Source organism: Ipomoea triloba, chromosome 7, assembly GCF_003576645.1.
Source record: "Ipomoea triloba cultivar NCNSP0323 chromosome 7, ASM357664v1".
NCBI lineage: Eukaryota > Viridiplantae > Streptophyta > Magnoliopsida > Solanales > Convolvulaceae > Ipomoea > Ipomoea triloba.
The window spans coordinates 25,679,863-25,692,481 of record NC_044922.1 but is presented as its reverse complement, the minus strand read 5'-3'; the positions used below and the strand labels follow the sequence as shown (position 1 = coordinate 25,692,481).

At 36.3% G+C, this 12,619-nt stretch overlaps 2 protein-coding genes across 2 annotated transcripts; both read right to left on the bottom strand.

Moving 5' to 3' along the window:
- Positions 1-1,896: 1,896 nt before the first annotated feature.
- LOC116023993 (translocator protein homolog) lies at positions 1,897-2,883 on the bottom strand. The gene has a single exon (XM_031264879.1). It carries the CDS (start codon positions 2,646-2,648, stop codon positions 2,142-2,144), a length of 507 nt encoding a protein of 168 aa, XP_031120739.1. The 5' UTR covers positions 2,649-2,883; the 3' UTR covers positions 1,897-2,141.
- Positions 2,884-7,319: 4,436 nt separating this feature from the next.
- On the bottom strand, positions 7,320-11,399 carry LOC116025886 (putative indole-3-acetic acid-amido synthetase GH3.9). The gene is made up of 4 exons (XM_031267260.1): positions 10,931-11,399; positions 10,576-10,677; positions 8,516-9,339; positions 7,320-8,006 (listed from the first exon to the last, which is right to left on the bottom strand). Exons 1-4 carry the CDS (start codon positions 11,245-11,247, stop codon positions 7,441-7,443), a joined length of 1,809 nt encoding a protein of 602 aa, XP_031123120.1. The 5' UTR covers positions 11,248-11,399; the 3' UTR covers positions 7,320-7,440.
- Positions 11,400-12,619: the final 1,220 nt, after the last annotated feature.

Here is a 12,619-nt window from a genome sequence, read left to right as displayed (position 1 = left end):
AGCAACAAAATTTTCATTCTGTGTGTTAATGGTGGGTGTGTTGACTGGATTTTTTAGACACATTCAAACATTTGAAACCCGAAAAATGATTTCCAGAAATCATTTTTTTGGTTTCCAAACACACCCTTAGTGAAAATATTTTGTTTATTCCTCATAAAAATAGGATTACAAATTTATACTATATATAAAAGTAAAATTCTCCTATTTCATTTTATCGCTCAAACTTTTGTAGTCAATTAATTAAATATTTTATTAGTCAAATAATTAATAAAGCTTATTTGGTAAGAAAATGTCAAATGAAAATTAACTAATATGTATTAATTGGTAATATTGTTTCTATATTCACGTATTACCAATTATATTATAGAATACCATACATAATATTAAAATAAATATATAATATATTCATTCTTAAATAGTGTCTATTAAAAATATCAATAAATAAAATAGGATATATATGGAAGGAAAATCAATAACCTATCTATTTCTTTTCTATTAATAAAAATAAAATCTTCCTCTTCAACTTTAATAGTATAGATACTTGGTAAGAAAATGTTATATGGAAATTAACTAATATCTATTAATTGGTAATATTGTTTCCAATTTTACAAATTATACCTAATTCTCACGGTGGACATAAATTATATCGTAATTCTCATGGTAATAACGTAATTCACAGTAATATACTTTCCAAATTCACGGTAATTGCATTATTCTGTAAATATAAATATAAGGATTACACACGCACATCCAGTTGCACTAATAAATAATATTTTACCTATTTTAAAATACTGCTATTTAATACATAATAATTTATATATACACTAATTGATATTTATGGTAAGATTTTTTTTCTGAAAAAAATATAATATTAGCGTATACGATGATTGATATTAGTAATTGATATTTATGGTAAGTTGGTCATTTTTTTTTACTATTTATTGTATACAGTAAGAATATATTTACTAATATATTACAATATTTATATTACGTAATAATTATCTTCTATTTTGACCAACTTTCACATAGATGGTACATATTTTGTTTACATTTTTTTTATATCTTCGTATATATTGTAGAAAACAGGAATGAAAATCAAGAGTATTTGGATGCTTATTATATTTTCAACCATTATTTAATTCTATACGCTAGGAGATCACGAACTAATATAAGCAATTGATATATATATATATATATATATATATATGCTACTGAATCACGGTCGTTACCCAAAATTGAAATTGATGTAATATTTAATAATCTTATACTACGTAATTGATTAATTATATTCATAAATACTAATATTTAATATATAATCTATAATATCTATATACTATTAATAAAAATAAAATCCTCCTGTGTAGTTTCCCGCCAAAATATTTATTAATAATAAGGTTATTTCGTTTTAAAAGAAAAAATGGAAAAGAATTGGTAGTATCAATAATTTAAAAGGAGATTGTGCGGAAATAATGAAACCAAATAGAATATTAATAATTAACTGTCCAAATTTAATAATAATAAGCTTATTAAAACAACCAATAATATATATAATTTAATTATAATATTCAGATCTTATTTTTTTGGAGCTTTCTTGATTCATTTAAAAGATAAAAAAATTTGCTTTCTACATTGAGACTCAACATAGAATAATGATGAAACTTTTTAGCGCTGGGAATGATAATTATATTGAATTGGTCGCGTATATTTTTTTTTTTGCACAAAGAGTTAGTTTCGCCTCCACTGAGACTCGATCTCGTGACCTCCCATATGAGAGAGTCACTACATGTTATTTGAGCACAAGCTAATGGCAAAATTGTACATATACAAACTACCTACAAAAAATAGTAGGTTTTGGCTTGGTACTTGGGGAAAACACCAATTGTTTTCACATTTCGATTTCTACATAAAAAGTATTGTCTCTTTATTTTTGTTCTGTTTCATTATTTATCTTTTCTTGATCCAACGGATTATGTTGGCTCGTTGACCCACTGCCGTAGTCATAAAACCATCATTGAAGAAGCTCTACTCAGAATTGTTTGCTGCATTTTGACATATTTATACAATAACATATACTATGATTACAATACATAGAATCTAACAATTTCTTGGTTTCAAATCCATGATTATGGATGGTTATGCATCTATCCTTCAGAGATATATACAAGTTTAAGATTTGCGACGGCCAGGAGGAGGGCCGAGCCTAGACATGGTTTCACCAGGTCGGCAGCGATGGGGTTGACGTTCTTGAACACCATGGAGCAGCCAAGCAAGGAGCCAAACAAGGCAACGCACAGGGCCATCCCAATCCGAGTGGCTTCGGCCTTGAACACGACCGGGTCCCAGGCCAGGCTGAGGCCGAGTTGGCAGACGTACAAAAGCATGGCGACGGGGTGGCGATGAAAGCCGCCCTCGGCCCAGACGAGCCACGCGGACAGCCCCATCAGAAACGCGGAGCCTAGGCAGGACAAGTGGAGGGCCCAGAGGCGCGGGAACCAGAAGGGCTTCTCCATGGTCCTGTACAGGTGGCTGGACCCGAAGAGGGTTATGTCTAGGAGCGTGAGAGAAAGGGGGAAGATCAGGGCGAAGCCCAGGGATTTAAGGCCGCGCCTGGCTTTCTGTCTTCTTGTTTTGACCACATTGCTTTTCATCTCTGGATGGATGGTCTCCTCTTGCTAGCTTTAATTTCAATTGGTTCTCCCTCCTCTGATCTTCTTCCGAGTTATTAGAGCTTTGGGGCAGTCGTGATGGTGTCCTTTTACCACAATTGACAGAAGGAGGAGGCAGAAACGAAGGAGAAAGAGAACGAGTGCTGTAGAGAATTTTCAGGTGGGGTATGGGGTATGATGCTTCATCATAAACAACGGCGTTTTTCTCTCCTCAATATTTCTTATTCACCAACCATTGCTTATTGTGAAGTAATTATGGAGTATATATTTTATTATAAGATGGTTATCCCATGTTGGATATAATTCCGAAATACAACTGAAATTAACGACACACCTTATTACCTCGCATTGATGGTCAATTTTCAGACAACGTAGGTCGCGAGTGTATACGATCCTTTAAAAATAGAGTTGTATTTATATTTTATATTAGTACAAGTCTACTACCTTTTCTAATGTGTAAAAGAAGCTTTTTCCAAGTATTTCCATAACTATTTTTCCAACTCAGATATGTATACTTTGAAAATCAATTTATCATCTACTCATTATTCTTTTTGAACATACAATCGATTTGTTCATCTCATATAGAAGAACACAAACCTACTATGGCTCAACCCAAAATGAAAGTGGACCACTGCACACTAATATTTGTACCACAAAATAGCCATTTACAATGTCATTTTTTACTAAAATTTCTACGAGACTGAAAACTACACTATTGTGCTCAACGGTCGATCTCTGCATAGGATAGGTAGGTGTTATTCTTTGAATCTTCCTTTGTAAAGATATACATACTTTGTTGGTTGTTCAGTAGAACACGATATCTTTGAAACTGTATTGTCGTTTGTGTAAACGATGATGCTTATACATGAACCTTTTAACCTTTGTTATATTCTCATGGGTGTACCAATTTTGTCCCTAGAATATCATTCTTGGTTCTACAAGTGTTTAAAAAAAGTTGAGCCTAATCAATTCTCCCTCAAAGCGGCCACATTTCTCTCTCACATAGGTGATTTTTTTCAAGTATCCAACATTCTCTACTTATATATGTCAACCGACATTGCGACTGATTAAAGCATATAAGTATGCTAGCCTCATGCATGCAGAAGTCACTATTTCAACCATGAGTGGTTAGGAGTTTGAGACCCCAACAATAATACGTTTCATTCCATAACTTAGTTGTCCCATTAAACCTATATTACAATTAAGTTGGGTATCCACTATAGAAAATTTAGTCCAAGGGCTTTAGTCTCATTTCTCGTGACAACTTCTCAATCAACTCTATTTAAACATTTGGTTAACATATTGCTATGTTATCTTTTGACTTCATGTAGTCAAGAGACAACACTTATTGTGAGAAGATGTTTAATGGTATTATATCCACGACGTATATGTCTAGATTTATTATTATACATATTATTTTGTACCCTTTCAATTGCAACTTGACTACCACAATGCACACAAATTGGAGCTACAAAATTTTCCCAACTAGGAATGTCTTCGAGAAAATGGCGTAGCAATTTAGTCTTTTTGCAACACTTGTCCAAGACTATCAACTCATATTCCATCGTGGATCTAACTATCATAGTTTGTTTTGTGGATTTTCAAGAAACGATTACACCAGCTAATGTGAACACGTAGCCACTCGTGGACTTAGAGTCCTTAATTAATATCCAATATCTAGTTAGCGTCGATATACCCTTCTAGTGCAACATGATATCTTGTATAGTATCGTCCAAGGTCACGAGTATACTTTAAGTATCTCATAACCCTCACTTGGAGACATTGATAGAAATAGTCTTGAGGGGCTTACTAGGGATCAATAGCCTGACCCCCAAAGTTCTCCCACTTCATTCTTAGGGTCCTTTTACCAACCACCAAGTGTTCATTTACTTTCTTATTTGTCTTAGCGGGTTCTTTTACTCAAGGTCTTTTGACTAACCCTTCTTAATTATTTTGCATTTCGCCTCATCATAGTTTTATTTTGTGTCGAATGCTCCATGTGAGACATTGGGCCTCAGCAAACTCCTGTTGGGCTTCATGGGCATGCCTTCATTGCATGCGGCCCAATATTAGTCGTCTTCTTCTGTTGGGCTTCATGGGCACTTAGTTCTTGCCACCTTCCCTGCATGCGGTCTAATATTGATTGTCTTCTTGGTGTGCAGCCTGAACCGGCCCAACTAGCCAATTTGCAACTTCAAGTTCAACCAAGGGGGTTTGACCAATGAGAAAGCCGATTGGAAAGTATCAACCACTAAGGTAAACCACACAGATAAACCACTAATAAGACCAACAACATATTAGGTGGAGATGTTGAGTTTGAAGAAGTTGATGTATGGAAATACACACACCCTTCCCCCCCACTTTTTCCTTCTTTCATGCACCTTTGCCTATTTTCGTGTATGCCAACGCACCTTAAGCTAGTTGAGCCCTTTTCCACACCTTTCCGCTCTAACACCCTATATTTTATGCTTTTATCGAACTTTGGTGCAAAACTTTCTCCATTCCTCACTTTGCACCATATCCCTTCAATTTTTGCACTTTGGCACCCTAAACTCCCTGCTTGGCCTTTTCATCTCAAACTTATAGCTTTTTTACATTTTGACCTCAAAAATCTTGATCTACTTGACCTTTGACCCCAAACTTCGTTCCTAGCTAGGCTACCAATCACAGTTTGGATCGAATAAACCCTTGGCCAAAAACACCAACTCCTTCCCAACCACCCTAGGCCTTAACAAGAGTCCATCACACCCTAGGCCTTAACAAGAGTCCATCACTAACATTTTTCAACGTAATTTAATATTTCATGAACCAAGCATCCCTAATCTATGATACTTGTTTATGAACAACTATTATGCTCTAAGGGCAACCCCATTAAAAGTTGTTTTGATAGTTTAAACTTTCCCCAAAACACCCCTATTATATTAAAAAAAAAAAAAACAATTACTAAGCCATTAAGGCTCCATAAATTAAGGAGCCATTTTGGATTTTGGCCTTGCGGCTGGGTTGGAAGAGGAGCAGTGCTCCTCTTATATAGAGAAGCTCAACTGCTCCTCTTCCAAAAAAATTCGATGTGGGATCAAAATGATCCCACATCTCATCATCGTTTTTTTTTTTAAACATATGATTTTGTTTTGTTTTGGATTATTATTATTATTATTATTATTTTTTAACATCACCGAGACACCGGGTGCACTAGACCACAAGGTCTTTGGCTACTATTACATTACGGCCTTGTTTGGTTATTGACGGATCCGCCATTTTCAACGTTTTGACCATGGGCAAAACGCTAAAAACCCTGTTTTGTTATTGGCGGTTTGGAGCAGCGGATTTGCTCCAAATCGCCAAGTTACAAAACGCTGCAAATAGCAGCGCTTTGCTTTGGCGTTTTGGGGAAAGAAATTCTTTCCCCAAAACACCCTTATATATAATTAAAAAAAATTAAACTTTTAAGTTTCGCCCAGCGGTGGCCGCTGGGCAAAACTGAGTGAAATTAAATGGAGCCTTGAGGCTCCTATACCCTTCCCCACTTATCCCACCGATGTGGGATAAGTGGGGAAACAAAGGGGAGCCACTGTGCGGCTCCCCTCTCCCTTTTTTTTTTTTTTTTTTTTAAATTTTAAAACATTGGTCATTTTACATGTTAACCGCTAATTTAAACAGCTAACTTTACCAAACATCTTTTTACAAACCGCTAATACAATCTGCAGGTCAAACCCGCTAATACAATCCGCTATTTGGTAACCGCTAACATAACCCACTACCGCTAAACGCTAACCGCTGATAACCAAACAAGCCCTACATAATAATAATAACAATAATAATATGAATGTTCTTTTAAGTCATTTTACATGTTAACCGCTAATCTAAACAGCTAATTTTACCAAACATCTTTTTACAAACCGCTAATACAATCTGCTGGTCAAACTCGCTAATACAATCCGCAATTTAATACCGCAAACAAGCCCTTAAAATAATAAGAAAGAGAAATTAAATGGGCTGTTTCGGCCCATCTCTAGTATCCGAATGGATCAAACTTTGGATAAGGACCTTGATAGTTGATACCTTATCGTAGATAGAATGGGCTTGTTCCCGCCTATCATACGACGTAGTACGTACGTGATCAATAAGCCAAGGTCTATTAAGCATCTCGCCTTTTGTCTTTGGTTCATCCAACGCCTATAGAAGTGATTAGGTATACTCGTTATCTAATGCTTATAAGTTCAGGTATCAAGATGGATCATTGATATAACTTTATTTTCAATACATTATAAATTCATTTTTACTTGCAATAACACAGTAAAAATTAACATATAATATATTCAAAATAAACATATATCAAAATATAATAAACATATTAAAAATAAACTCTTAGTATACTAAAAATAAATTTGTAGCATACTAAAAATGAACATGTGTCGTGATACAATTTTCCCTTGTTATTGTGTTAACCCGTTATCAAATTCATATATTTATACACGTTTTCATGTCTAAATTTAGAAAATAAGTTAATATGCAAAATTTATTTATAATTTTTTTTGAGTAACTAGGAAAATTCGCAGTTATTATCTAAGAATGTGCACAAGATAAATACGTGACCCTAATGGGTAAATTATGATTGCTCATAACTAACAGGTTCAAATTAAATAAGGGGGAATTTATTTATAATTTGACCCTCGACCTCTATGGTTTGGTTGATTCACACAACCACCATGGCACCATCCATTTCATAATTTCTAACACTAACCAATAGTTAATGTTACATTGAATTGATTATTCAAGGTGTCCACGCAGGATCTCTGGGACTGAAATACCTTCCCCTTACGTTCGACTCAAGGATTTTGAGGGCAGAATTAGATTTGATACACCTGGGAGTCTTGTACTGATTGATGGATGACCCTTCATTGATGAAGTTGCCCATTAGCAAATCAAAGGTCCCAGGCTTCACCACACGAATCTCCAGCGGGCCTATACACTTGTCGTGCCTCCTGCACCGCCGGTACACATAGTCCAGCTGTTCTTCGATGGCAATGCAGCAGTCTTGGAGGACCTGCGCGTCATCAATGGCCGCGGCGGCGTGCATGATGATTTCCCAGTAGATGACGTAGTGACCCGGGACCGATGACGTGTCTGCGTAGCTGGTGTATTCCACTAGCAGCGCCTGGTGAGGCTCCAGAAGCTTCTTCGCCGCCGCCGTGATGCTCCGATGAAGGTCTTCCTCGTTGGTTTTATCGGTGTCGATGCTTAGCACCACATTTCTGCGACATATGAATTTGAATTGCGGCGCTTTGTTGTGGAACCCCGTCACTTGCAGCACATCTCCGATCCGGTACCGGTATAGCCCTGTTCATTATATTGTTGCGCATTCAATAAGTCATATAATCCAACACATCAGACAATTAAGGGTAAGAATGCACAAGTGCAAATGCACAACAAATTAAGAACAAATGCACAACAAAATGAGTACGAATGCACAACAAACTGATGGCGAAAAATTAAATCTATTGCATATAATTAATCACAACCATTGAATTATTTAAATCAAAGGATCAGATAAGCCCACATGATCATCACCTAACTATAGATCCTTAATATATATATATATTGTTGGCGGCCATATATATAAATGTTGATGGACGGAGATTCGTGAAGGGTCAAGTCCAACAAGTGGCGGCTAGGAGATTGTTGAATGAAGACCTAAAGAATTATATCCTATTATCCTGACTCTAGAAAATGTGACTGTAAAAAAGTTTATGCCTAAAGTATGATATATTGATATCTTAATTATTGATATTAGAGTCAGGTCACCCGTAGGCATGGTAAAAATTGTGCATTTAAGGAAACGCGCTTACCAGAAAATGTAGTGACAACCAATTCATAGTAACACCCAAGCCTAACATCTACGAGGTCAACGAGAGGAATTGACTCTTCTTCTTCTTTATTCAGATTCGACAAGAACGTTCCGTTTTCATCACCCAAGGGGATGAACTCGAAGTAGCACATGTTAGGCAAGAGCGTGAAGGCGACGTCCGCGGGATCACTCAGCGGCTTCAAATTGACCCCGAAGTAACACTCCGACGACGCGTACATGGTACAAATCAACGGCAACTTCCCATCGCTATAAAACCTAAGAGCCGGAACATATTGCGACATGGACCCCGTAATAACCGCCTCAATATACTTAGCCTTAGGCCAAAGCCGGTACACAATCCCCTTCCACGACGGGGCCCCACAAATCTCCTCAATCTCGCCCGCCAGCTCCGGGTCGGGCGCCAAGAGGATTTTGGACATCGCGGCTCGGCACTCGGAGTCGGTGATCGCACCGCTGAGCTGCCCGGTCCTGATGTCGAGGCACAGGGCGGGCCAGTTGTGTTGGAGGAAGGAGATGGCTCGGAGAAAAGCCGAGGCGAAGACGGCCCCGAGGCGGAGGACTTGGCGGCGGTACACGAGGCCGGATAGGAGCTGGCAATACATGCTTTGGTTGCTGTCGGAGCAGAGAATGGCTTGGTCCGGGCTGGTCAGGTCGTTGTAAGGATCGAAGGCGCGGCACTTGAAATGCTTGCTTTTGTAGTAGCTTGTTAGCACCGACCGTGCCGGTAGACCGCACGGAGTCGACTTTTCGGCTTTCACGAAATAAAGATACATCGCCTTTCCCCCGTCCATCCCGGGAATATACCTGAAATATCAGACATTTCAGCTTTAATTTGATAAGATTTGACGACCAATTGCATTGCAATTAGTTATGATATACAAACACTAATTAATTTGATCTAGTGACACCTGGTTGCATCTATGTGAAAGGGTTGAGTTTGAGTCAATAAAATAGAGCTTCCTTTTAATCTATCGCTCATCATGATATGACAATATCTAATTGGTTATTAAATGTTATTTTTAATTAAGTTACCAATTCATGGTTATTAAATGTTATTTTTAATTTGATAAGATTTGACGACCAATTGCATTGCAATTAGTTATGATATACAAACACTAATTTGATCTAGTGACACCTGGTTGCATCCATGTGAAAGGGTTGAGTTTGAGTCAATAAAATAGAGCTTCCTTTTAATGTATCGCTCATCATGATATGACAATATCTAATTGGTTATTAAATGTTATTTTTAATTAAGTTACCAATTCATGGACATCCAATAAATGAAAGTCACATCAAGAGATAAAATTATAGAAGAGAAATTTAGGAAGAGAATAAAGCGTTTTCCATAAAATATCTACATAAGAGCAACTCCATCAAGTTTATTTTTTTTTAATTTTTTTTTTTTTTGCATTGTTGGCAGAGGGAGGGAAGAGAAATGTGGAAAAGAATACATGGTTCTAGGAAAATTTTAAAAACAAAAATTACTCACACGGGTGTGAGTGTGAAGTGCACGTGTCAATTGGGCATGTAAGTTGAGATGTTTTTTGTCTGATAGTAAATTTTACTTTTTTCTCATATTTTCTCTCCCCTAGTTGGGCAGTAAAAATTGAGCAAAGAAACTCGACTCTTGATGGTGCTCTAAAGATTTTGAATGTGAAAGTAAATGTTCCTAAATAATATTTTTTGTTCCTAAAGTAAGTATATTTTGAATGTGAGCCTATATAATATTTTTTGTTCCTAAATACTATCTTTTCCCGTCCCAAAATCACATGCATGTTTACAAAATATATAGATAGAATGTATGGTTGTGGATGGAATTAATAATCAGACCGCATTTACTAAAAGGAAAGGAATGCAATGTCACGTCACAAAATGTACGTCCTGCTCGCTCTCTGTCTACTCATGCACGAATTGGTCTATGTGGGTTCATTGTCAATAGTACCCAGTCTTGAAACTAACTTTTTCATGCATGAAATATAATGCTAAACAAAACCAAAACATATATATAGTAAAAAACAAAAAGATAGATGGCGATTTAACTGGTCCATAATCGGCATAATGAGATTGTAAAGAAACGTCCTCCGATCAAGATCCTCAGCGATTGACGGCATAATCTTTGGCTCTCCCCCTGAAGTTCCTGAACTGTTCACGTTATCAAAAAGCCAGATCAAAACGAGACCAGTAAAGACCAAATATATATAACACTCAGTGACTGGGAGATCATTGGGCGGGGTCCGTAAAGGGCTTAAACAATCAAGTTCAGTACTTTAAAGAGTGTGACAATATAAAAAAAATAAAGTTATGCTTTTGTTATTAACTATAACTTTTGGCTGAAGTGGTAAACGCTTGATCCTAATTAGCAGAAAATAAAAATTAATTAACGTTAGAATTGAACCTGCAGAGCATCTCAGTTATGGGTTGACCGGTGATGAGGCTGAAGTGGTCACCGTTGGCAATTCTGAGGATGTAAGGCTTGATATCCTCGTACGCGATAACAGGCACACAACGTTTGAAATCCGAAACCAAATCTTGTACTGATGAAGAGGAATTTTTGTTTTTCAAGTTGAACTTCTTCAAATACTCACACCCCCCATTCATCTCCATTATTCTTATTAGAATTTCTTCTTGAACCTCTCCGGCGTTTGACGTTAGCCTTTCAATCTCTTTCAACGCCTTCTCACCCTTGTATTCCAACTTCTTCCCGTCCATCATATATGTACTACACACACAAAAATACAGGGAATAAAAAAGCAATTGCAAAATGAAGAGAGAATGAACTTAAATTATTAGAATTATATTATTATATTAATTAGTAGTAATAATATATATAAATATAATAATAGTAGATAGGTTGGGTTATAACAAGTTAAAGCTAAGGAGATCATTAGCTTTATATGTATGTGCAGTGTGTGCTACACTCTAGTGCAGGAAGCAAAGAGCTTAATTTATAGAGAGAGCTTTAGGTAGCTAGCTAGAAGCTAGATATATGGTTTCTTCGATTCGTTGCATGTATTCTGAGTTACACTGCACCCAAGGAAATACAAGTCATTATATTATATTCCACCATCGTAACTGTGGGCTCCATACTAGTAGATATATAGTTAGGGTTTTATGCACATAAAGTCTATACATGCAATTTAATTTCCTTCTCAGCTAATCACTTAACAAGAGTAACTCATATAGCCCGCGTGAGTAGTTGAACTGGTCACGAGGTAAAGTTTAGGAGAAGAGACCAGAGATTGAGTCTCATCACCGGTTGGGTCGGGGCGTGGGGGTCCTTGGGGTTGGGAATTCAACCTTTTGGGATCCAGTCAGATCAAGGGTCAGAATGAACCTATTTTTTTAAAAAAAAAATACCTTGGTATTATGATAATTTTGTGTAAGTTAATTTTTTTTTTGTCTTTCAGAGCATTTTTTTCTTCTTGCAGAGCACAATGTTGTGCCTTCCATAACACACTGATGTGCCAATCAGACCACACTGATGTGTCTTCCAGTGTACATTTTAACCTTCCAGAGCACATTGTTGTGCCTTCGAAGTGCATATTATTTTGCCAGAGTACACATTGTTGAGCCTTCGAAGTGCATATATTGTTTTACAAGAGCATACATTGTTGAGCTTTCTAGCATAGCACATTTTTGAGCCCTAGAGTACACATTGTTGAGCCTTCCAGAGCATACTGTTTTGCCTACAAAGTGCATACTGATTTGCCTTATAGTACACATTGTTGAGCCTTCTAGAACACATTGTTGTGTTTTCCCATGTAAACTGCTATACCTCCTTGGAGACAATTTTGTGTCTTCCATGATTTGAACAAAATACAAACATAGTAGATCAAAGATGATTTAATGGAGAAGATAACATCGTGTAGATCAAAAGCATTTTTTTGATCCGTTGATTTGTACAAATCAAAGGTTCAAATTTCTCCTCACTTTTACACCTAAGACTTTCTTCGCACTAGAGCCTAAGCAATATATATATATATATATATATATATATATATATATATATATATATATATATATATATATATATATATATATATATATATATATATATATATATATATATATATATATATATATA

Excerpts from the sequence above, each read along its gene's own strand:
- LOC116025886 (XM_031267260.1), bottom strand. The coding sequence starts at position 11,247 with ATGATGGACGGGAAGAAGTTGGAATACAAGGGTGAGAAGGCGTTGAAA. Across the intron at positions 10,678-10,930 it reads ATAACTGAGATGCTCTGCAG|TTCAGGAACTTCAGGGGGAG; the intron begins GTTCAATTCTAA and ends TAACGTGAACAG. Across the intron at positions 8,007-8,515 it reads GGTTGTCACTACATTTTCTG|GGCTATACCGGTACCGGATC; the intron begins GTAAGCGCGTTT and ends TATAATGAACAG.
- LOC116023993 (XM_031264879.1), bottom strand. The coding sequence starts at position 2,648 with ATGAAAAGCAATGTGGTCAAAACAAGAAGACAGAAAGCCAGGCGCGGC.